Source organism: Littorina saxatilis, linkage group LG7 (genome assembly GCF_037325665.1).
Source record: "Littorina saxatilis isolate snail1 linkage group LG7, US_GU_Lsax_2.0, whole genome shotgun sequence".
Lineage (NCBI taxonomy): Eukaryota > Metazoa > Mollusca > Gastropoda > Littorinimorpha > Littorinidae > Littorina > Littorina saxatilis.
Genome location: NC_090251.1, coordinates 5,645,300 through 5,671,197, shown reverse-complemented (window position 1 = coordinate 5,671,197; position 25,898 = coordinate 5,645,300). Strand labels below are relative to the sequence as shown.

The 25,898-nt window shown below is 43.0% G+C and overlaps 1 protein-coding gene across 1 annotated transcript in view; it reads right to left on the bottom strand.

Moving 5' to 3' along the window:
• LOC138970541 (UDP-N-acetylhexosamine pyrophosphorylase-like) overlaps positions 1 to 10,253 on the bottom strand; it is a 20,682-nt gene extending 10,429 nt beyond the window's left edge. The window contains exons 1-6 of the mRNA XM_070343011.1: positions 9,877 to 10,253; positions 8,706 to 8,910; positions 7,647 to 7,822; positions 6,256 to 6,428; positions 5,723 to 5,916; positions 4,907 to 5,050 (exon numbers count right to left, since the gene is read on the bottom strand). Of these exons, the coding sequence (XP_070199112.1) occupies positions 4,907 to 5,050; positions 5,723 to 5,916; positions 6,256 to 6,428; positions 7,647 to 7,822; positions 8,706 to 8,910; positions 9,877 to 10,105 (1,121 nt within the window). The 5' untranslated portion in view covers positions 10,106 to 10,253. The remainder of the gene's footprint in view (positions 1 to 4,906; positions 5,051 to 5,722; positions 5,917 to 6,255; positions 6,429 to 7,646; positions 7,823 to 8,705; positions 8,911 to 9,876) is intronic.
• Between the last annotated feature and the right edge of the window lie 15,645 nt (positions 10,254 to 25,898).

Genomic DNA, 25,898 nt, shown 5'->3' with positions numbered 1-25,898 from the left:
AATGTGAGACTACCCCATAAAAATATTTAACTAGTGAGTTTATTGGAATGCTGGCAGATAAAAACATATCACGAGGCAGGCGTGTGCTTCAGGTATTGTAAGCAGACTTGAAAAGGTGGGTTTTAAGGGACTTTTTGAAAGTGGAAGAGGTTTCACAGTGACGGATGGTGTGGGGAAGTTGATTCCAGAGAGTGGGAGCGGAAAAGGAGAAAGAACGGTCGCCAGTGGTTTTGGTTTTGGTGCGTGGGGTGGAAAGTATTCTGCTGTCAGTGGATGAGCGAAGCTGTCTGGATGGAGTGTAAGGATGCAAGAGTTCAGAAAGATAGACAGGAAAGTGAGGATCAGTGAAAGAGTTGAAGCAGATGTTGGCGGTTTTGTGTATGATGCGGGAAGATATAGGAAGCCAGTGGAGTTGTTGCATAAGTGGTTGTATGTGGTCGTGTTTCTTTGCCCTGAAGATGAGTCTAGCTGCTGTGTTTTGGACTTTCTGAAGTTTGTCTGTGAGGTGCTGGGGAATGCCTGTGAGTAGAGCGTTGCAGTAGTCAAATTTGGAGAGAATGAGAGAGCAGACAAGAGTTTTGGTGGCGTCAAAGGAAAGAAGATGTCTAATGCTGCTGATTTTTCTGATCTCAGTGTATGCAGATCTACATATGTTCGTGATGTGCTTGTCCATGGAGAGGGTGTCTGTGAAGGTCACTCCAAGGTTTCTAGCAGAGGATGAGAGTTTGATGTCAGAGTTGCCTACAGAGATAGAAGAAGGAACAGAAGGAGGGAGAGGCTTGTTTTTAGGGTGGATGAGGAGGACTTCAGTTTTGTCATCATTTAGTTTTAGTTTGTTGCAGGTCATCCAGCGCTTGACGTCGTCGACACAGTCCTGCACGCGGCGGATGGTGGAATCGAGCTGATCCGGGGGGCAAGAGCCCCGGAGTTGTGTGTCATCTGCAAAGGTTTGACTGGAAACCGAGTGGTGGCTGATGAGAGTTGATAGAGGTTTGGTGTAGAGGATGAAAAGGACTGGCCCGAGGACAGATCCTTGAGGAACTCCTAGTGAAAGGGTGGAAGTTTTGGAAGTGTGGCTGCCTGCTGAGACTGTCTGTGTTCTGTCCGAGAGATAGGATTGAAACCAGGTGAGTGCTGTGCCGGAAAGTCCGAAAGAGAGATGGAGGCGGTCAAGAAGGATCTGATGGTCTATTGTGTCGAAAGCTGCTGAGAGGTCGAGTAGGGTGAGAATGGAGAGATTACCACCATCCATCGCGCGCAGGAGGTCATTCATGACACGAACAAGCGCTGTCTCGGTGCTGTGACCTGCTCGGTAGGCGGACTGTGTGGTAGGAAAGAGGTTGTGAGAGTGAAGATAGTCGGAGAGTTGAGAAAGAACAAGTTTTTCAGTGATCTTGGAGAGGAAGGAGAGGTTGCTGACAGGACGGTAGTTTTTCAGGGTGTTCGGATCAAGGGACGGTTTCTTGAGAAGGGGGAGGACAATGGACTGTTTGATTGTGGATGGAAAGGTGCCAGAGAGAAGAGAAGAGTTGATGATAGAAGTGATAACAGGCAGAAGTTCATCTAGGCATTCTACAAGCAGTGGGACGGGGATGGGGTCAAGGGCACATGTTTTGGGAGCGGACTTGGTGATGACACCCTTCACCTCATGCTCGGTCACGGGTCTGAATCCAACAAAGGATGACGCCGTCTGTTCCACATCATCCGTGAATGGCGAGGATGGTGTAGGAGTCGCGCTGTCCAGCTCTTGTATCGGTGAGTACAGTATTCCTTTGTTTTTTAACTTTTTTCTTTTCTTGTTGACATCTTGCCTGTGGGTTACTTTCACGCTGAATGCCAAACATGACAATAATTCCCACTGTAGGTGTCAAGGAAATATTCTCACTTTTCCCAAAAGAAATAAAGTGTGAGAATAATAAGTATGGTTTCTACAGTGATGGCTACAGATCTGTTTAATCGCCCACTACTTTCGGCCATGGAAAATGAGGTATGTGCAATTCAACCTTTTGGTCCTTTCTACAATAACATTCTGATTGAACACAACACGCGCTATGCAACAACTGTACCTGTGCTGCAAAGACAAAGTGACAAGTAAGACAAAGCAGTGAAGTACGGACAATGAAACTCGTCGTCACTGACCTTTGTATATCTGTGTATGGTGTTCCATCCGCGTGTACAAACACAGCTCCTGCCGCAATCGCATAGCGTCGATGCAGCGCACACAGGTCATTACGACACGTTGTGGGCGTGTCCTTGGCAGCGCCATCTGCGTTCTTCAAGGGGGAGAACTCCTCCTCTCGCAGGACATACCAGACGGCAAAATTCCTGTCACATTGTACGCGCACACAACGAACAAAACAGGCGCCCGACAAACACAGTGTACCACAAACAGCATGCAGAGAGAGAGTGTAACCACAGCAACGTTTCAAGGCCATTCATGCAATCAGTTGTCATGCACAGGGGAGTGTTGAAACAATATGACATGCATGTGTATTAACAGTTATAAAAATCATTTTTCGGGCATTAGGGAATTATTAAAGACAAATGGCATGCATGTTGAGTGACAGTTTAATCAAAATCATTTGTTGGGTTTTGGGGAATTTTGGAAACACAATAGATAAATCGTGCAATCATAATATGTTACGACGCAAGTGAGAAATGTACACAAAAAAATACACAAAAACAGCATGCACATACCGAGACCACGCAGTCAGTTAGATTGCATTTCCAAATTCATGCAAAATCAAACCCAGGAGTTTCAATCCATATAAATAAAACATTCATGCAATGCCCAGGTAATGTCAATGTTAATTGGCAGGGAAAGGGTAAAGAAAATGTTAAAATGAATTAAACAAAAACAAAAAATAAAGCATTAAAACCAAAATAAAAATGTTATTGCACAGGATTTGAGTGATGTGATTAACATTGATTAGGACATTAAAGGGTAATGTTTCAAAGGTGTACAGCCAAAAAACAGGGATCAAATTCCAATCAAAGGAAACAAAAAAGTTAGATACCAATTTGCACACAGATGTTAGAGAAGAATGTTTGTTTATAGGTGTTAAAGAAAGAGTTGTGTTAAAGAAAGAATTGTGTTGAAACAAAATTGCAGAAAAAAAGGGTTTGAAAATGTACAGGGCACAAAACAAAAACATAAACACACACACGCACACACGCACACGCGCACACGCACACACACATAAAAAGCATATGTTAGTAATATTTACGCCAATAAGCACCAAAGCAATTCTTTTTCTCCTCCAAAATTACATAAAAATTACTAAAAAAACAACTGCTATAATCTGTTGCAAATTTGTAAATGAACAAACACACTTAAATCCTAACGCATTACAGGTAAACTCAGGCACATAAGAAAAAATAAAAGAATAAAAAAATTAAAAAAAGATGATATATCTGACAAACTACAGCAGCTATACAATATACCCTCGCATCAAACCCCTGTTATTGCGACATTCCATATATACTTGCCACCTGGCACGGCAGTTAATCAAATCACAGCAAAACACAGAAATTACCACCAGTCGAGTATCCTCACCAACATTCCCCCCGATTCCAGCCTGAGCAGCTAGGTCAATACCTCATTCTTTCCATTTTGCATGACGCTCGCAATCTAAGCACGTTATGTCACCGCTAAATGCGCATTAATAAACCAACTCTAGAAATAATTCTCTCTGGTTTGTTTGGGTCAATTGTGAAAAAGTGAATACATGTACTAGCTCTTGTGGCAAATTTTTCTGTGTGACATACAGGCCCGTCACTAGTATGGGATGTGTCTCCCCACATACTCCTTGCAAATGTGTTTCAGACACACCCCTCCCTAGTGACTGGACTGTAATGTAATGCGGAAAGTTTGCCTCAATAACAGTAAGAGTATTCACTTAATGTTATGTTACACTTATGAAATAAACAGAGTTATTTCCAAACATCATCTATTGTCACAGCTAAATTCACGATGTCTACCAACACCCAATCCTCAATCCCACAACCCCAACCAGTGAATCGTGCAAGCTATCAACCTTTGTGTTTCACCCCTGTCACAGCTAAATGCACGATGTCTACCAACACCCAATCCTCAATCCCACAACCCCAACCAGTGAATCGTGCAAGCTATCAACCTTTGTGTTTCACCCCTGTCACATGCTCAACGATAACAGTATTGTTAGCATACATTTGAAATTGACTGAGATGAAGTTGAACCCCTCCTGTTAATATACCAACAATGTGATTATCTGTGTACTGGAAACTTCACAGCGCTATGTGTGAAGTATGGAATAGAAAGTAAAAGGGGTATTTGACGATGAAGAAGGGGTTTAAGCTGTAATAAAAAGTGTTAATTGGGTATCTGTTGGACAAGCTCATGGAGTCACTGGGGAATAGTGAAGAGAAGCAGCAATATTGTTCTTGTATTGAAGCATTATGTCAGGTAGCCATCAAGCCACAAAAAAACAGGAGCAGAGTAAAAAAAAAAAACCGCACGTTGGGATTTCACCATTTATCAAACTATATTTGCTAGAACTAAATTATTCACAGGGAAAATGTGATCTATTTCTTAATCCACTGGAGACATTTTGACAAACCTGATACAGAAGACCCCCCCCCCCCCCCCCCCCCCCCCCGGATTCAAGACGGACCCACTGTAAGACCTTGCTTTCATATTTTCTGTTGAAGGCCTGATTTACTGTTCATACAGTAATATATTTCTGTTCATTACTTCTGTAAATTTACCTCCAGTTTTGTTTTTTCCTTCTTTTCAAAACCTGATTTTCTGTTCAAAACCTCCGTAAATTTACCTTCAGTTTCAATCTTGCTCTTTTACAATATCTGATTTTCAACATTCTCAGAGGTCTTAAAAGGGGGTTCCACTGTCCACTGTGCAGCTACTCACGTGGCAAACTGGAAGACGTCGAAGACAAACTTCTCCATCTTGATGCCGTTGGGAGATTCAGGTTTGACGGTGTTGCCGCTGGCGTCAACGTTCGGGATTTTCTTCTTGGCAACGTGGTGCTTCAGCTGCGTCTCCTGGGGCTTGCTGCACACACACACACACACACACACACACACACACACACACACACACACACACACACACACACACACACACCAAAAGTTTAGTTACAGCAAACAACACGCAACATATCGATTAAAGAGGGTTTAAATGAAAAGAAAACACACCAGTAACCAGGTTAGGTACGTTTATATCTATAATCAATATTTCGGCACGTTACTGCCTTCTTTAGGATGGTAAGCTTATGGAAAGAATGGAACTTTTAAAAATGTTAATACACATGTATTAACAGCTAGAGGGTGTTTTCAATGGTACAACTAAAAGCAAATCATAGGGCAAGATTCTTCACACATGTCGAGTACTTTCTAAAAATATGCTCTTAAATCATCATCATCATCATCATCATCATCTCTCTTTTCAGACAAGAAAACAAGATGCAGTTGATTAAAAATATGACATTGCAGGTTAATGAAGAGAACAAGATCCAAAGAGAAGCACAGTGCAAAGCGCGTCACAATAATATTACAGTGCAAAGCGCACCACAATAATATTACAGTGCAGAGCGCACCACAATAATATTACAGTGCAGAGCGCACCACAATAATATTACAGTGCAGAGCGCACCACAATAATATTACAGTGCAGAGCGCACCACAATAATATTACAGTGCAGAGCGCACCACAATATCTACGTACTCGCAGGCATGTTTGAGGAAGTTGAGCGTGAAGAAGTGGTTGCATATATTGCCGGCATTGAACGCCAGGCGCCCGTCCGCTGCCCGCTTCTCTGCGGTGGATAATGTGATTTCGCTGTACTCCACCACCTGGTAACGCCCGTTGACCTTGCACACCACCCCCACCGCCTCCTGGGGAACCGTCTTCTCCACAACCTGCACAGGGTCACACAGTCAGTCAGCATGTTAAAGACATACAAAATCTCTTTTGAAGTGAAATCTCTGACGTCAAAAGCCAAACAATTAATTTGAGAAGAATTGCGAATGATGGCCTCAGGTCAAAATTCTGTAACTTCTTCTGTCTCCCGAGGAAGTGACAAAGAATTGAGAACAAATTTCGTCTTGGTGACTTCCACACACCAGCAGTAAAAAATGAATCACAGGATGACAGACAGCCTGTAGTTAAACAACAACAACAATAAGAAACATGAAACATTCTCACAGACTCTCATTTCATCACTAAACATGCAACTTGAGTATTTTGCTATAAATTACCTTAGCACCACACTCAGCATTCTTGTTGAGACAGAATCCGAGGAAGACAGGGTCGGCCATTTTGACGAGGATGTTGTCAACACAGTACACGTGTACACACTGCGTGCCGCGCTTGGTCATGTCGTCCAACACACCGTGTTCCTTCAGCGCGCGGTACAAACCTCCGTTCCCATCTGTCACATGCAAACACTGATACATGTGGTCAACAAACAAACAACAGCAAATTAACACAGGACACAAATCACCAGCACAATCTATTCTAACCAATTATTCCCCCATCTAGGGCGCCCAATATTGCCGGGTTGAGCTCCCAAATGCACAGGAAACATCCGCTCCACAATGATATCTATGGCACATATATGTTTCCACAATGATATCTATGGCACATATGTTTCCACAATGATATCTATGGCACATATATGTTTCCACAATTCCTACTGGCTTCTTGCAATGTTTGAGCATTTCTAATTTCAGAAAACTTGCAGATTTACTTTGCTACCGTTTTTTCAAGGTTTAAAATGACGGAGTTACTTTCTATGCCATACGGGGTACATGGGCTAAACGAGGTTTCGTCAATTTTTTTCACTGCTCGGTACAACTTTCTTCACAAAGTTTACAACCAATATAGCTTCCCTGCAGTTGCCAAGTGCTAGAACAGTGACTGTGAGAACAGGAGAATGGAATCTCTCTTCAAAAATGAACACATGCCATGCACGGACAATGCACAAGTTCACACACACTGACAAATCACACACACACACACACACACACACACACACACACACACACACACACACACACACACACACACACACACACACACACACACACACACACACACACACACACACACACACACACACACACACACACACACACACACACACACACACACACACACACACACACACACACACACACACACACACACACACACACACACACACACACACACACACACTGACAAATCACACACACTGACAAATCACACACACACACACACACACACACACACACACACACACACACACACACACACACACACACACACACACACACACACACACACACACACACACACACACACACACACACACACACACACACACACACACTGACAAAACACACTGACAAAACACACACACACACACACACACACACACACACACACACACACACACACACACACACACACACACACACACACACACACACACACACACACACACACACACACACACACACACACACACACACACACACACACACACACACAAACACACACACACACAAACACACACACACACACACTCACACACACACACGCACACACACACACACACACACACACACACACCGACAATTAAAGTACAGATCTGGGGATGCCTTACCAGGGGCCAGAGCCACATTGAAAGGAGATTTCATGATGATTTTGCCCTCAAACGTCAGACAGGGGAGACAACCCTGCTCAAAGAGAATGACGTCCTGAGCCTGCAGGCCAAAGTAGTTGTGTTTCTTGAAGAAATTCTGGGTGGCCTCTTTGGTGTGTTCACTGGTCATGATGTACCTGGAAAACAACAACATACCTGGGAACGCTGCAAAGCAAGGTGTACCTACATTGCTTGTAAACATCAAAGAAAATGATCTCATTTATAGGACTTGTTCACTCTTAAAACCATAACACCTGTTGCCATGGTTTCTCTCTCAAACATGTAGCTGCACCCACACAAACACACCATTTTATCTCCTCAACATTAGTCTTAATCTTTGTTTTAATGGCAACGTCAACAGCTCAGTCAAAGTTTCAGTGTCATACTTTCATCCCCCGCCCATTTCTTGTTCATTCTCTACTCCCCTTCTCCTGAAACAATGACACAAAATTAAAGCTTGATCTTTGTGGGGTTTTTGTCCTTACTTATGCAAAACCGGGTAGAATGTAGCAACATTGCCTGTTGGAATATGTTTGTTTGTTCGTTCATGGGCTGAAACTCCCACGGCTTTTACGTGTATGACCGTTTTTACCCCGCCATTTAGGCAGCCATACGCCGCTTTCGGAGGAAGCATGCTGAGTATTTTCGTGTTTCTATAACCCACCGAACTCTGACATGGATTACAGGATCTTTTTCGTGCGCACTTGGTCTTGTGCTTGCGTGTACACACGGGGGGTGTTCGGACACCGAGGAGAGTCTGCACACAAAGTTGACTCTGAGAAATAATAAATCTCTCGCCTAACGTGGGGACGAACTCACGCTGACAGCAGCCAACTGGATACAAATCCAGCGCGCTACCGACTGAGATACATCCCTGCCCCCTGTTGGGATATGTTTGGCGTCTAAACCTGTAATGGAGCAAGCCATGCCGCTCTGTGCACCTGTTCCTAAAGTTACACCCAACACCTCCCTCCCCTCCCTCCCCTCTCCCCTTATGTACCGATGTGTACGCAGTCTCACCATGGAATGCAGCAAGCCTTGCCGCTCTGTTCCGTTGCCTGGCGTTGCAGTTTGAGGATGCGCTCGGCCTGCAGCTGGTACAGCGTCTTGCCGGATGGCAGGCCGACGTCGTACATGCCCTTGGGGTAGTTGACACCCAGCCGGGTACTCTCCCCACCCGCCAGCAGCAGCACCGCCACCCCGTTGTTGCTGATCTCTGTTAGCCCTGTGGGGTGCAAAAACACACAGCTGAAAGTTTGGCTTCCGTAACGTAACAGCTGAAAATTTGGCTTCCATAACGTAACAGCTGAAAGTTTGGCTTCCGTAACGTAACAGCTGAAAGTTTGGCTTCCGTAACGTAACAGCTGAAAGTTTGGCTTCCGTAACATAACAGCTGAAAGTTTGGCTTCCGTAACGTAACAGCTGAAAGTTTGGCTTCCGTAACGTAACAGCTGAAAGTTTGGCTTCCGCAACGTAACAGCTGAAAGTTTGGCTTCCGTAACGTAACAGCTGAAAGTTTGGCTTCCGTAACGTAACAGCTGAAAGTTTGGCTGCCGTAACGTAACAGCTGAAAGTTTGGCTTCCGTAACGTAACAGCTGAAAGTTTGGCTGCCGTAACGTAACAGCTGAAAGTTTGGCTTCCGTAACGTAACAGCTGAAAGTTTGGCTTCCGTAACGTAACAGCTGAAAGTTTGGCTTCCGTAAGGTAACAGCTGATGAGGCATGAGGAAGATTCAAAGAGACACGATGCTGCCAACATCATCTTTCTTCTGGCAAATCTCAAACTCTCTTCACTTTTGCGCAGTACTTGACACTATTTGTATGAGTAAAGAGCACAAGGTGACCCCCTCTCCCATAGTAAAACCTCTGACACCAAAAATAAAACAAAGTTTTAAGAAGACGTCATAATGTGAATAACGGCATTACCTAAGCATTCTGTCGCTTCTCCTGCACGTCTTCGAGCAACACCGAGAACCAAGTTTGACTTAGTGTCGGCAGGAGGAAATTACTAGCAAGGTCACCACTATAGTCTGTGCATGAATCGGTATCCCATATCATTAAAACGTGGCAAGGTCACCACTATAGTCTGTGCATGAATCGGTATCCCATATCATTAAAACGTGGCAAGGTCACCACTATAGTCTGTGCATGAATCGGTATCCCATATCATTAAAACGTGCGTCTCCCTTACCTTTCAAATGGTACTTGGCGATGTCGGCAGGGTCTGTGCGCGTGACACTGCCGCACACCAGGTGGCTGTCAATCTTCTCCGACGCATTCTTCAGCGTCTGCTGCGCGTCCTTGAAGTTCTCGTTGACATCCTCGAAGTTGACGGGGTACAGATCGTCCCAGAACTGCAGCAGGGGAGACTGGCTAGCCGCCTCCAGGCGTGACTCCAACGCTGCGATGTCTGTCTCCATGGTGACAGCGGGTTGTGTGGTGTTGGAAGTAAGTGGTGCTTGTCTGTACAGCAGGCTTACTGCACTTGGTCTTGTGCTTTTGCCTTCAAAAATGTCAGCAGTCACGGGAGGCTTGTAGAGCTGATGGGGTCCAGTCTGCTCTTCTCAAAGATACCGCACTGTCTGAAACAATAAATTATTACAATGAAATCATGGTAATGAGCACACAAGACAAGGAAAGAGAGAATGCTTACTGTCCTACAGGCTAAATATTTCGCCTCTTTAAGGACAAGATGGGTTATACGATTCGAGTTTTACGCCCTCACAGCTTTTTGATGAGATACACAAGTGTATGCGTGTTTGCCAACTGCACTTATGGCAGAATGACCAAGATCTTTGAAGTGCCATTGCGGTGACACGGGGGTGGGACATGGCTTCCGTCTCTTGGTCTGCACATAAAGTTGACCTGTGTCCCTCCCGGCCCGAATTCGAACCTGCGACCTTAGGATCACATTTAGTCTAGTGCTCCGCCAACTGAGCTACCAGGCCCACACACCAGACAACGTGTTGTTCCCAGACTAAAAGGATGATGGGCCAGTACGTTGGATCTGGTCTGAAAACGGAGTATAGGTCCAAATGTCCTGGATACAACAACATGTCAGTCAGAAGAGCTTCTACAGGTCAACACTATCGGACAGTCGGTCAGGCAGGGGTCAGAACAATTGCGTCAGATCAAAAAGGTGTGCGTCAATGACCGAAGACAGAGGCCTGAGAACGTTACACTTCAGTATTGTTCTGTGACAAATGTATGGCTTTCTTATAACACTCAGAATTGCTTGCGCCATCAGTTGTTGGGCAGAGGTGTCTCTCAGTGGTGTCGTATCTTACGTTGCACTTTACGTCAACAATTATCGCTACATTCTTTATTTCTTCTTCTTCAGCGTTCCAGAATGTACTGGTTACGTGTGAGCTCGTTTGCCCATTAATCAGGGCTGAATATTGGCGCTCGCCCGATCGCCCCCGGCGAGTTCAAATCGCGTCGGGCGGGTTCGAAATTCCTCTGAAATCGCCCGCCGGGCGGGTTCAAATTTCGCTGAAGCACAAAGTCGTTAGGCAACGTAGTTAATCGGAACGGCCGGCGAACAAATATCTCTCGCGGGCAATCTCAACATCTGTCACTTCTCTACTGCCCACTCATCTCTCCCCCCCCCCCCCCCCACTTTGAGAAGGACTCAGGACTACCACCAATCAAGGCCAGACACATTGGCTAGACAGCTACCCCCCTCCGCCTCACTTGACCGTGTCAACACCCCTCCAGTACCACGAGCCGCTGGCGATTGCATCAGCAGTCAAAATAGCTACCCCCCCCCCCCCCCTTTGCACTATTCACTTCACCCCCTCTCTTATCTTATCCTGCGCTGACCAATCCTTCAGAGACTTTCCTCTCAGATAAAAACTCGGTCATTGACCCCCGGTAAGAAGGTCAGTGCCTGGACAGGCAGCTGTGTTCAGATTGCAAGTACCGGTCATTGACCCAGGTCTCAAGCCAACCAGCTGCATCTGCCTTTGATCTGACCGCCCATCCAGAGCAAACATATTCCCCCTCTGTATTTTTCCTTTGATGTGCCTGCTATGTACCACTGATCCAGTTTCTGGGAAATGTATAGGTCATTGACTGCAGGGATACTCATTAAGACCGTTTTCTAAAATATGTTAACACCAGCTTTGCTGACTAACTTAGTACAAGTAGAACTACTGCTGTCAATTATTTCCCTTCAACTAAGGAAGTAAAAAAACCGATCCAGTATATGTGATAAAGAAGAAAAAACAAAAGGACAAGGGATGCAACTCTTCTGAATCAAAAGCATAAAGATCACCTGTAAACAATTCTAGGATCAGGAAATCTGAACATCTGTTTGTTTTCATTAGGAAATAGAAATGAAATATAATGCTTTTGATTATTTATGACTTAAGCTGTGGTAAATTTGGCTGGTATGCAACTTTTATACTTCTGCTTGATCTAACAGTAATATTAATAACACACACATAAAGACAAGTCGCGTAAGGTGAAAATACAATATTTAGTCAAGTAGCTGTCGAACTCACAGAATGAAACTGAACGCAATGCCATTTTTCAGCAAGACCGTATACTCGTAGCATTGACAAGAAGAGCGGGGTAGTAGTTGCGCTAAGAAGGATAGCACGCTTTTCTGTACCTCTCTTCGTTTTAACTTTCTGAGCGTGTTTTTAATCCAAACATATCATATCTATATGTTTTTGGAATCAGGAACCGACAAGGAATAAGATGAAAGTGTTTTTAAATTGATTTGGACAATTTAATTTTGATAATAATTTTTATATATTTAATTTTCAGAGCTTGTTTTTAATCCGAATATAACATATTTATATGTTTTTGGAATCAGCAAATGATGGAGAATAAGATAAACGTAAATTTGGATCGTTTTATAAAAGAAATATTTTTTTTACAATTTTCAGATTTTTAATGACCAAAGTCATTAATTAATTTTTAGGCCACCAAGCTGAAATGCAATACCGAAGTCCGGGCTTCGTCGAAGATTACTTGACCAAAATTTCAACCAATTTGGTTGAAAAATGAGGGCGTGACAGTGCCGCCTCAACTTTCACGAAAAGCCGGATATGACGTCATCAAAGACATTTATCAAAAAAATGAAAAAAACGTATGGGGATATCAATCCCAGGAACTCTCATGTCAAATTTCATAAAGATCGGTCCAGTAGTTTGGTCTGAATCGCTCTACACGCACGCACGCACGCACACACACACACACACACACACATACACACACACATACACACACACATACACCACGACCCTCGTTTCGATTCCCCCTCGATGTTAAAATATTTAGTCAAAACTTGACTAAATATAAAAAGAAACAAAATAATACGAATAATAATACGAATATTTATAACGCGCACATATCTCACCAACAGGCGACTCAAGGCGCACATACACTCGTTCACACACACGGAGACTTAAAGTCACTAGCACACACACACACCATCAAACATTAAAATATGTACAGTTATTCAGGGTGGGATGGGGTGGGCAGTGTATAATGCATGGATTATTTGGAAAAAAGGAAAGCAACTTAAAAAAAATTTTGTAGTCAGCTTTTTATACTTAGTTTTACACAACAAAAAACATAATTTAAATTTAAAAAAATTGCTGATTTACTCTTTTGTTCAAAGTGTGTGTTTATGGGGTAAGTAAAGTTCCATAGTAAATTACTTTGTAAATTGTGTGGTAGGGGGTACATAAAGGGGGTAACTTTTAGTGAGGTTTAGTGTGATTGTGTGACAGGGTGTGAATGTTGTTTTGATTTCTTGTTTCTTTGTGGCGGCTTTTATTTTAAATTCTTTATTAAAACAAGGTTAATTATCATTATATTAAAATATAGCATTTTAGTCATCAAGTTTTGTGTGTGTTTGTGGTAGTTATTAGTAGTGTAAATCCACATGTATGCATAATAAGTATTAATGTACGTCTTTTGTGTATGTGGTTAGCAAGCGACGAGCCACTGGGGTGGTTGTAAGAAATCCCGGCCGGTTGGGGGCCGGTTGGGATTTTGGGGTGCCGGTTCAATTTTTTGACTTACCGGCCCCCCTGGCCGGTAGCAAGAAAAGTTAAGGTACACCCCTGCCATTTGGGTTCCCCAAACGATACTCTGAGAGCATAGTCAGATTCACTCCGCTTTCGCTGAGTAGGCATGCTGGGTATTTTTGTGTTTCCATATTAACCCACATAACTCTGACATGGATTACAGGATCTTTTCCGTGCGCACTTGGTCTTGTGCTAGCGTGTACACACGAAGGGGGTTATTAGTCACAAGCAAGTCTGCACATAAGTTGACCTGGGAGATCGGAAAAATCTTCACTCTTAACCCACCAGGCGGCAGCGACCGGGATTTCGGAACTCTTTACCTCCCGATTAGGATGCCGACGTCTTACCACCACGCCACTGCGCCCGTCTGAAAAATGTATCGTTTCATTCTTTATTTAAATGTGTTGTTTCTGGTCTTGCACACTTTACGTTCAACCCTGTCCTATCTTCACACTGCTTTGTTTCAGGCTGATATGGTCGCATTCCCAAGAGACACAGAGAGAGAGAACTGAGAAAGACAGACAAACAGACCGGTATAGATCTATCAAATGACTGAGACCCAGAGAGAGGGTAACCCTCGCTTAGACAGTATATATAATGCACATAAAAATACTACAAACACCCCAAGAAAGTCTGACATAAGACTTGTGACCCTGTTATGTGCATGATCAGATCACAGATCTGCACAGACTTACAGACTGACTACAGGGACGGGGAGATAGCTCAGTTGGTAGCGGCAAAGCCGGCGCTTGAAACTACTTGTTGCCATCGGCACATGATGGGTTCAACCCCCACATTATTGATTTGGCGAGGGGGATTTATTTCCCAGAGTCAACTTTGTGCAAATGGACTCTCCTTGGTGTCCAAACACCCCTGTATAAAGCATGCACACAATACGGATCCAGAGGTCACAGCGAAAAGCTCTGTGCTTAGAAACATGAAGTAGAAGCACGCAGGAAAAAACAAGTCGCGTGAAGCGATATAAAAACACTTAGTCAAGATCAACACCGCAAAGCAATCATCGCCGAGACTACACTCAGTCTTTTTCTTTTCTTTATTTGGTGTTTAACGTCGTTTTCAACCACGAATGTTATATCGCGACGGGGAAAGGGGGGAGATGGGATAGAGCCACTTGTCAATTGTTTCTTGTTCACAAAAGCACTAATCAAAAATTTGCTCCAGGGGCTTGCAACGTAGTACAATATATGACCTTACTGGGAGAATGCAAGTTTCCAGTACAAAGGACTTAACATTTCTTGTGCCTGCCCCTGATCTGGTTGTCATGTTGCGTGTATTTTGTGTGATGAAATCCCCATTGCTTGGTTTAGGCATACTGGTAACGTTCACACTGACTCATCGTGGTTGGTCTAGTTGTGCTTTAATCCAGTAGAGAGAAAGGTGAAAACTGTGGGCAAAACAAAAACCACATAATATAAGCCCTTACAGAATTTCAACTATTAACTTAAACACATCTTTAACACATATTTCTTGCTTATAAAGTGAAGAGTAAACAGGGTAGAGCGAATGAGAAGAGAAAAGAAGAGAGAAACATGAAAGACACAGAGAATGAGAAAGAAGGCGAGAAAGAAGGCGAGAAAGAAGGCGAGAAAGAGCGGAGACGGAGAGAAGTAGAAGTAAACAAGGAAGAAGGAAGAGAGAGAGAGAGAGAGAGAGAGAGAGAGAGAGAGAGAGAGAGAGAGAGAGAGAGAGAGAGAAAGAAGGCGAGAAAGAGCGGAGACGGAGAGAAGTAGAAGTAAACAAGGAAGAAGGAAGAGAGAGAGAGAGAGAGAGAGAGAGAGAGAGAGAGAGCGGAGACGGAGAGAAGTAGAAGTAAACAAGGAAGAAGGAAGAGAGAGAGAGAGAGAGAGAGAGAGAGAGAGAGAGAGAGAGAGAGAGAAGGCGAGAAAGAGCGGAGACGGAGAGAAGTAGAAGTTTGTTTGTTTGTTTGCTTAACGCCCAGCCGACCACGAAGGGCCATATCAGGGCGGTGCTGCTTTGACATATAACGTGCGCCACACACAAGACAGAAGTCGCAGCACAGGCTTCATGTCTCACCCAGTCACATTATTCTGACACCGGACCAACCAGTCCTAGCACTAACCCCATAATGCCAGACGCCAGGCGGAGCAGCCACTAGATTGCCAATTTTAAAGTCTTAGGTGACCGGCCGGGGTTCGAACCCACGACCTCCCGATCACGGGGCGGACGCCTTACCACTAGGCCAACCGTGCCGGTAGAAGTAGAAGTAAACAAGGAAGAAGGAAACAAAAGGAGGAAGAGAGAGAGAGAGAGAGAGAGAGAGAGAGAGAGAGAGAGAGAGAGAGAGAGAGAGAGAGAAAGAGAGAGAGAAGTAAACAAGGAAACAAAAGAAGGAAGAGAGAGAGAGAGAGAGAGAGAGAGAGAGAGAGAGAGAGAGAGAGAGAGAGAGACTTTGACTTAGACTTAGACTTAGAACATTTTATTCACATAAAGGGTAGACATTTTAGGCCATAGGCTTAATCTTACAATGTGCCCTTTACATTCACACAAACACATATTCACGCGTGCGCCCGACTAGAATCATAGAAACATCAAACATACAGTAATAATAAATGAGAAAAGTAGTAGAAAATACATGAATGGAACATCAATAAAGCAATTACAGAATGGAACATTAATTACGCAATCACACTTGCGCACTCACACGCAGACGCACAAGGAGGAACACATATAGTACTAATAATAATATACACACAACTAAGTGCCATTCAACAAGCACACAGTGAGCCTACCAAGACAGGTAGATTTAGCATTATGTAGGCATGCAGCAGTCAATATTTCAGAGTAATAACTCCAAAATGACACCATGCGTCTTTGAGGACCAATTGTGAAAAAACTAAGCAACCGAGAACATTCCGGTTTTTTTCCTCTTCTCAGGAATTGATAGTTCTATGATCGTACCACCCCGCTCTCCTGCAACTTTTTCCGATTTTGAGATATTAAATTTTAAAACATGTTAAGTTATTTTATTCCGTGAGTATATATTTCCCTACTTCATGAACTGCCAGTGCAGGGATAGGGCTCTGGTCAGCAGACCGCAGCCGGTCACTACAGAAACTCTCAAGGAGAGGGTTAGAGAACTCGTTTTGTGTGGCTATAGAATTAGATTGGGTAAGGAGGGACGCGGCGGACAAGAAGTGGTTGTTAAGCGTGTCTGGCGATGCCACGACCGAGGGCGCTAAAGACGGCTTACGCTGCTTATGCGTAACCTCGTTCATGGCACGCCAGAGGTGCGCTGTATCACAATTATTCAAAATCATCTGAGAGAGAGAGAGAGAGAGAGAGAGAGAGAGAGAGAGAGAGAGAGAGAGAGAGAGAGAGAGAGAGAGAGAGAGATATAGAAGTAAACAAGGAAACAAAAGAAGGAAGAGAGAGAGAGAAACAGACCGACAGACGGAGAGAGAGAGGGACGGACACACCAATAAAAGAAGACAAAGTCAGACAGACAACAAAATGGAGAGAATGAAAGAAAAATAGAAGAAAACGTGAGCATACACAACATCAATTAATACAATATTTCTTATACACAAAATAACTGTCCCTCACCGTATTCCAGGTTCACACCGTCAACACCATCACAACACAACCTCCTCAGTGGAAGGACATAGGACGACAAAATTTAACACTCAAAACTAACTAACATCAACACCTCCGAACTCACAAAACTGAATAATAGCTCACCATGTAACTGCAAAGCACACGCAAAAACACGTTCTCATCATGAAACACTAAATTCACGAGACTGCTTGATCAAGGCTGACCTCGCAAAGCTGAGACGCAAAAAACACACACACACACAAAATGAAAGTAAGGGGCGTTTCACGAGCAACAAACAACAAACTTGTCCACATGTCATGAATCACTTAAACAATACAACTGAATACAAAAAAGAGAGTTCAAAAACCTGATTTAAAAAAGAGGCCCTGCACGGGCAGGCACATTTCTTACATACTGCTTGACTAAAATCTTAACAAAAATTGACTATATTCTACACAAGAAACACTTAACAAGGGTAAAAGGAGAAACAGAATCCGTTAGTCGCCTCTTACGACATGCTGGGGAGCATCGGGTAAATTCTTCCCCCTAACCCGCGGGGCATACTCAGTCTTGGGCTAAGCATACCCGGCAAAGACCGAGACGAGTCACGCTCGCCGCCGCGAAGCACGCGTCCGTAGTACTTACTGAACCTCTTTTCTTTCATTCTGAGCACATTTTTAGAGTAAACATGACATATATATCTATATATTTTAGAATTTAGGAGAAGATGCATGAGGAATACAATGCAATCAATTTTAAATGTGTTTGCGATTTTAATGACAACTTTAATGAGCAAACTCATTAATTAATTTTTAAGCCTCCAAGCTGAAATGCAATACCAAAGTCAGGGCTTTGTCGAAGATTACTTGACCAAAATTCCAACCAATTTGCTTAAAAAATGAAGACGTGACAGTGCCGCCTCAACTTTCACAAAAAGCTGGATATGACGTCATCAAAGACATTTATCGAAAAAATGTGTAGGGATATCATACCCAGGAACTTTCATGTGAAATTTCATGAAGATCGGTCGAATAGTTTTCTCTGAATCGCTCTACACATCTATCAATATCTGTATACGGCTTGTGTGTGTGTGTCTGTCTGTCTGTCTCTCTCTCTTCGCGATGCACGGCCAAAGTTCTCGATGGATCTGCTTCAAATTTGGTGGGCATATTCAGGTAGACCCCGGACACAATCTGGTCGATGAAAATTTTCAACCCGTGCTCTCAGCGCGCAGCGCTCAACCGATTTTGGTTTTTCTGTAGATCCATTTCCAGTAACTCTTCCTTATCTTCTCCAGTGTTTTGCGCGTTTATCTCCCTTCCTTCGTGTGGCGTCAATTGCAGGTACCCGGCGAAGCCGGCGTAAGGTGCGCAACTCACCCGGCGAAGATTCGGCTCTACTTCTTCCCGGCAAAGCCGGGTATTCATACTCCGTCTCGCGATCATCCCGGCGAAACGCTGATGGGGTGTATGTCGACCAAAAGAGTGGGATTCCCTGTGGGTGGAGTTCCTGGAGGGGGATTCCCTGTATACAGGGAATCCCACAGGGTGGAGTTTTTCAATAAAACTTGCAAACCATACTCGAATTTCTAAGAAATATCAAAAAAGATTGAAAAACATCAAATTCTACCGATGTCGCCAAGCATCACGTGACTTTCAGCGATATCAGCGACACGCACGTACAGGAACTAAATCCTGTGGTAATCCCTGTATACAGGAAATTCCCCCTCCAGGAACTCCACCTACAGGGAATCCCACTCTTTTGGTCGACATAGACCCCATCAGCCGGCGAAACCGGTACCCGGCGAAGCCGCGGGTAATCATCTAGTACATACATACATCTATCTATATATACATATACGACTTGTGTCTGTGTGTCTGTGTGTGTGTCTGTGTGTGAGTTCGCGATGCACGGCCAAAGTTCTCGATGGATCTGCTTCAAATTTGGTGGGCATATTCAGGTAGACCCGGGACAGGACACAACCTGGTCGATATTTCAACACGTGCTCTCAGCGCGCAGCGCTGAACCGATTTTGGTTCCACCTCAGCTATTTTGGTTCCACCTCAGCTACCCGGGCCCCCATACCGACACACCAAAGCCAAAGTTCTCGGTGGATCTTTTTCAAATTTGGACACCGTATTCAGCTACACCCCGGACACAATATCATCGATGAGATATTACAACACGTGCTCTCAGCGCGCAGCGCTGAACCGAATTTGGTTTTTGTGTTCATTTCACCATTATAAGTAACTCTTCCTTATCTTCTCCATGTTTTCAGCGTTTACCTCCCTTCCTTCGTATGGTGCACTATAGTATGAGGGGGGCATCTTCGGATATTCCCGGCGTTCTGTTACTATTTTTAGAAGGTCACCGCAGTGTCCAGAACGTAAATTGGACCCGTAAATTATCCTCACTGTAAAAGTGCAAAGGCGGGTCGAATCAATTTATAGCCACGCGAAAAATACACTGTCATCTATCTTTCTATAGATACGGCTTCTGTGTGTGTGTGTGTGTGTGTGTGTGTGTGTGTGTGTGTGTGTGTGTGTGTGTGTGTGTGTGTCTCTATGTGAGCAACACCTGTGGATTTTTCAGTTCTGTTTGTGATGTGGTCTGGCGGCTTTTGTGTAATTTTATGTACTCAGTGGCCTTCCTTTGAGAAGCCATAACAGTTCAAAAGGGCTTAGAGATAAGCTCTAAATTGCTCAGTCCTGTTTGAGTGGAGTTCGCCTCCAAAGGTGATTAACACGGTTACATTCGTCGACAAGGATGGGACTCGATATGGTCAGGAATGGCATTATGGCCACTAAATCATTTTCGTGCTGTTCCCATTCCACGAATCTGGGAGGGACCTAAGCTTGGCGGGTCCATTGTTCGGACCCGGCGAAGCTGGCGTACGGCTCTAAGTACTTCTTCCCGGCGAAGCGGCCGGCTACCCGGCGAAGCGGGTATTCATTCTAGTATATATATATATACGACTTGTGTCTGTGTGTGTGTCTGTCTGTGTCTTCGCGATGCACGGCCAAAGTTCTCGATGGATCTGCTTCAAATTTGGTGGGCTTATTCACAGAGACCCCGGACACAACCTGATCGATGAGATATTTCAACACGTGCTCTCAGCGCGCAGCGCTGAACCGATTTTCGTTTTTCACTGCACGTTACTATTTTTAGATCTCCCTTCCTTCGTGCGCCGGCGTCAATCAATATTCCCGTTTGTACGTTACTATATTTAGAAGGTCACTGTACGTTACTATTTTTAGATCTCCCTTCCTTCGTGCGCCGGCGATGCCGGCGTACACCCGGCAAAACCGGGTCTCCGGCGACGGCCGGGTATTCGGCTCTACTTCTTCCCGGCGAAGCGGGTAATCATCTAGAACATACATACATACATACATACATACATACATACATACATACATACATACATACATACATACATACACCACACCCTCGTCTCGATGCCCCGTCTATGTTAAAACATTTAGTCAAAACTTAGTCAAAATGTAAAAAGCGCCATACTGTATGGCAGCTTGCTTTTCCCAGCAAAAAAGCGGCCCAAATTTCCATGAGGGTAACCTCACAGGGACAGGCTGACCATACACAGCTATGTGTATACCTGTCACCGACAGCCGGCCCACTGATAACTGCGGTGAAATAACAACCCTGAGAGTGCTTTTGTGAACAAGAAACAATTAACAAGTGGCTCTATCCCATCTCCCCCCTTTCCCCGTCGCGATATAACCTTCGTGGTTGAAAACGACGTTAAACACCAAATAAAGAAAGAAAGAAAGTAGTTTTATTCTGTTACGTTTTTGGTAACTTGTAGATCGTGTGCATTATGCAGCAACTTACTTACTGCCTGTTATGCCGGTTGGCATGTAGAGCAACAACGAAGGACCGCCACTCCTGGCTGGTCTGGACCAGTCTAGTATTTAGCGTGTCGTAATGGCAAGTCTTGCAGACTCTGAGAACTGTCTGGAGACAAAAGATAGAGTTACCTACTGGGTTAACATTTTCTACCCCACCTATGTTGACCAAGTTTATTTTAGCCGAGACCAGCTGTGCTGCAGCAGGTCACTCAGAATTGTAGTAACTGAGTATCAACACGCTGGAATGCAGGCGTTAGATGGACGTTACAGGAAGCGACTGAAGTTAACACTCTGAGCGGATATATCCGTACCTGGTCAGATAGAGACATATGAGTGGGTACGGATATATCCGTACCTGGGAGACAATGAGTTAAGGATATTGTTGCTTTACTCCAACATGTTTCTGTACAGTTGTGCTATCTGCCAGTACGTTATGCCAACACTGCCGCCTAGTGAAAGGTTTGTTATTATTCATGAACATGTTTTCTTTTGTTTGTGGGATGACTTTATTATCGCTGGTTGACTTGTGCAATAGTAAAGGTAATTGTTAACGGTTGTGCTCTTTGTAGAAACGCTTTGCATAATGAAACAATAATTCATGGGTGAATAATGTCAATGAAGCAATGAACGAATGCCGCTGCCTGTCTTTTGGCAAACACTGAAAATATTTTCTTCTTCCAAGTCTTTCCTGTTAGTTCCTTCCTCTCTGGTCACCAGATTTATTTGGTTTGCTGCATTTTTGATAACATTTTAACAGTTTGTAAAGATGAGCGCAGATTAGTGCTTCCGCTTCTTATTTTCTTTGCCTATTTTTGGGGGGGTGGTGGGTTCTTGGTGCTGTAATGCGAGCTAGCTTTTGAGTTAAAAAGGATCATTTTCTGTACAGGTGACACACACATTTTGTACAGGGTTTTGTTTTCAGTTTTGCATGTCTGTTTATTGCATGCAGGAAAAAGAAGAAAGCTAATAAGTCACATTCATCACTACATGCAGATATACTCAAAGTAGATAGAATTAGGGTACACTTACTGGCGCACTAGACGTCAGTCTAATTGTCAGTGCTAATCTGTGGAGGAGTGCTTTGGAGGAACGTTAGCTTTGACTGAAAGTGCAATGTGAATGTTCAATAAACTTCTGAAATGTACCTTTGGTTTGTTCATTTTTGTCTTCTGCTTTGAGTGTCTGTGGGTGTGTGTGTTTCATTTAGAGAGCTCTCATGACACCAGCTTACACAACAAATCAAAGAACACACAGCATATAGCATTGGTTTTTTTCTGTTCTTTTATTGCAGTACATCCTTTTTTACCTGTACAAAGAAGACTTTCAGCAAATTTCAAATCCAGAAATACATAATAAATGTTGAATTTCTGCTATGAGCCATTATAAATAACCTCAAACCTAGTAACTTGCAAGCATATGATAAAAAGCATTTCTTAACACATTGATGAATACAAATCCCACATTCAGTACAAAATATCTGTTCAACTGTGCACACTTGACTTCAGGCCACAGAGGGCCACCTCAGGCAGACACACCAGAACAGATAAAAATTTGTCAAGCCTGCATAACAGATGTTGGCCTGAATCATGCAAAAAAATACCCAGGAATTCTTCTTCAGCGTTCCAGAATTGTCTGTTTACGTGTGAGCGCGTTTTGCCCATTTGGGTTCCCCACACTACGAGAGAATAGTCAGCTTCACTCCGCTTTCGTTGAGTAGGCATGCTGGGTATTTTCGTGTTTCCATAACCCACCGAACTCTGACATAGATTACAGGATCTTTTCCGTGCACACTTGGTCTTGTGCTTGCGTGTACACACGAATGGGGTCAAGTCACTGGCAGGTCTGCACATAAGTTGACCTGGGAGATTGAAAAAATCTCCACTCTTAACCCACCAGGCGGCAGCGACCAGGATTCGAACTCACGACCTACCGATTAGGAGGCCGACATCTTACCACCACGCCACTGTCCCGTCGACTCAGGAATTAATTAAAAGGATCAAACTTTCAACTTACGGCACATTTGAGTCACTTTGACACAGATTCACAGTAGATGTATCTAAATGCATCCACAACCAAACATGAAGCATTGTTAACCTGTCATACGTTAACATTAGGACATAATCAACACAACAGAAATAAAATTAAAATAAAAACATCTTTGCATATACACATTGTTAAAGAAATAAAGCCCACAAAGTAATGTACGGGGTAAGGTATATGCACACAACAAACCCTGTACTGGGTCAAACCCTTGCATAGTGTCCATGCATTACAGTAACAATAACAAAATGGCCATACATAACAAACAAAACAACAAACCCAAATCTGTGAGATTTTGCCAATTATAAAACGAAAAGGTGCAAAAGATAGTATCTGAATGAAAAGCACATTCAATACAAAAAAATTCAACAACAAAAAATATTTAAAAAAAAAATACTGCATACAAATCACACATGTACAATTAAACTGATTGGTCCACAAATGTAATCGGCTGACGTAAGTGGGGGGAAATGTCACAAAACCCTGCTTTTGGTATAATTTTAAACTACAGTATAATGATGCCTGAGTGCAAACAGCCAGAACATTACTTTTGATCTCTCTCCTCCTCCAAAAGTGAAGAACAATAAAAATCTTTATCTTCATAGCTTTTTCTCTAATGATGGTACAAATCACACTACATGATTTAGTTCAAACAATCCAATCACACCGCAGGATTATATAATGGTCAAGGCTATTTCCACAACTCTTTTGTGAGGACCAAAACTGTAATTGGAAGTGACAGGTAAGAAATTATTTGGCTTATTAATCTTTACCCAATCACGCTTTGGACTACACAGTCCGGATGATGTGGGTCGTGTACGACCACAGAAAGATTCAACGTAAAAAGTATGGGTTGTACACGACCCACGCCATCTGAATAAGGATAAACGTTTTGCCGCCTCTTTGCAGCTCTGAGTATGGGCCGTACACGACCCACGCCATCCGAATAAGGATAAACAACGTACCATTCCTTACGTAATTCCATATGGGTCGTCCACGACCCACATCATACGGACTGTGTAGTTCAAATTATGTCATTGTTTATTTGTTTGTTTACAAAGATAATCTTTTAAAAGTTGGGTAATGGGATGGTCGTATGGTGATTGGAGATTACATGAAGTCTCGATCAAAAACTCCACATAGTTTCAGAGATAAAGACGATTTTGTGAGGCTCTGGGTTGTCCACGACCCACAAAGCTCGGTGGAGTATAATGAAGCTTATTAACCTTGTTCTGCCCCTTAAAAGGACACTGCATCAGAGCTCTCAGTGAAAAAGACATCAAAACCCCAGCCAACATGTCACAGCATCAGTACATCATCTTATCATCAGTACATCATCTTATCATGGGAGATCCCTCTGATGAAAGGACACCTTCTGATTAGTACGGTCCCAGCCAAGACACCTGTCACAAAGGGACACTGCAGGCCTCGTACAGCCACCCCATCCCCCCTTACCCCTCCCTGTCCATCAAGTTTCAAGTTTCAAGTTTTATTTATTCCAATAAAACCCCGTGAGGGTTCATGGAAAATTAAAAAACACAATAAAAACACATTTCATTCAACACCAAATAAAAGGAACTAAAACAAAAAGAAATCAGACTATGTACAGAAAAGGGAGTTGAGGGGTGAGGGAGAGCAAAAACAATACAAGAAACAATTCAACAATAATAATAATAAATAATAATAATAATCATAATAATAATAATACTAATACTAATAATAATAAAACACTACAAGTGCAAAGTGATTACATACATTTCTTTGTGTTAGCAGCAAGTCTCTGGTTGTGTCATCTTAAAATGTCCAACGGTCTACTGTTCACAACAAAATATGGGGTTAAGCTTGTGTGATAATTAACAGGCAATGTATCCTTCATCATAACAAAATTAACTTTGTCAACTAGAGTAATGAGATTCTGTAAACATCATTTTTGTGCGCACAACTAAAAAACAATTGAACCGTCTTTAATGACGTGTAACACGTACGTATAAAGGCCGTCGGTCATTATATCTTTCAACCAAATAATTTTTAGCAAAGGAGTTCGCTTTAATAGAATGGGACATGTCTTTCAGTAACTATTCTAGTGTCTACTTTTTGACTGCGGAAACGGTGGTTCATATAGAAAAATAAACCATAAATAAATTAAAAAATATAAGTAAACAAGCAGAGAAACTATCAAATAAATAAAAACATGGTAGAAAGTTCAAAAACTTTCAGCTTACATTTACTTGTGCCTGTTCCTGTTGCTTCATACTTTTTTGTGCGAGTTTTGTGTATGTTATGTTGTGTTGGTAATTCAGCAATACAATGATTGAAACACAGCAAGAAAAAGCAAATCACAGACCAGTATATTTCATGTGGATATAGCATAACAATCAATAAATTAAGTAAGTTTCAAAACCCTGACCTTATTGTATAATACTTTTTTGATGGCAACTTAATTAAAGAAAAAATATTCAGATGCATGTAAGCAGATTAGGGAGAACCAAAATGAATATAAGTTAAATGAAATTGTTTATAATTTAATCACAGGGTATTTTTTCAATTACACACTGGGTAAATAAACAAATGATACGCTTCACTCCACCTCTACAGTTGAAGAGTTCACATATTTGCTTTAAGTACAACAACAGCAAATGAAACGAGCAACGTAAGTCAAGGCTACAAAACTAAGTTGTCAAGTAAGA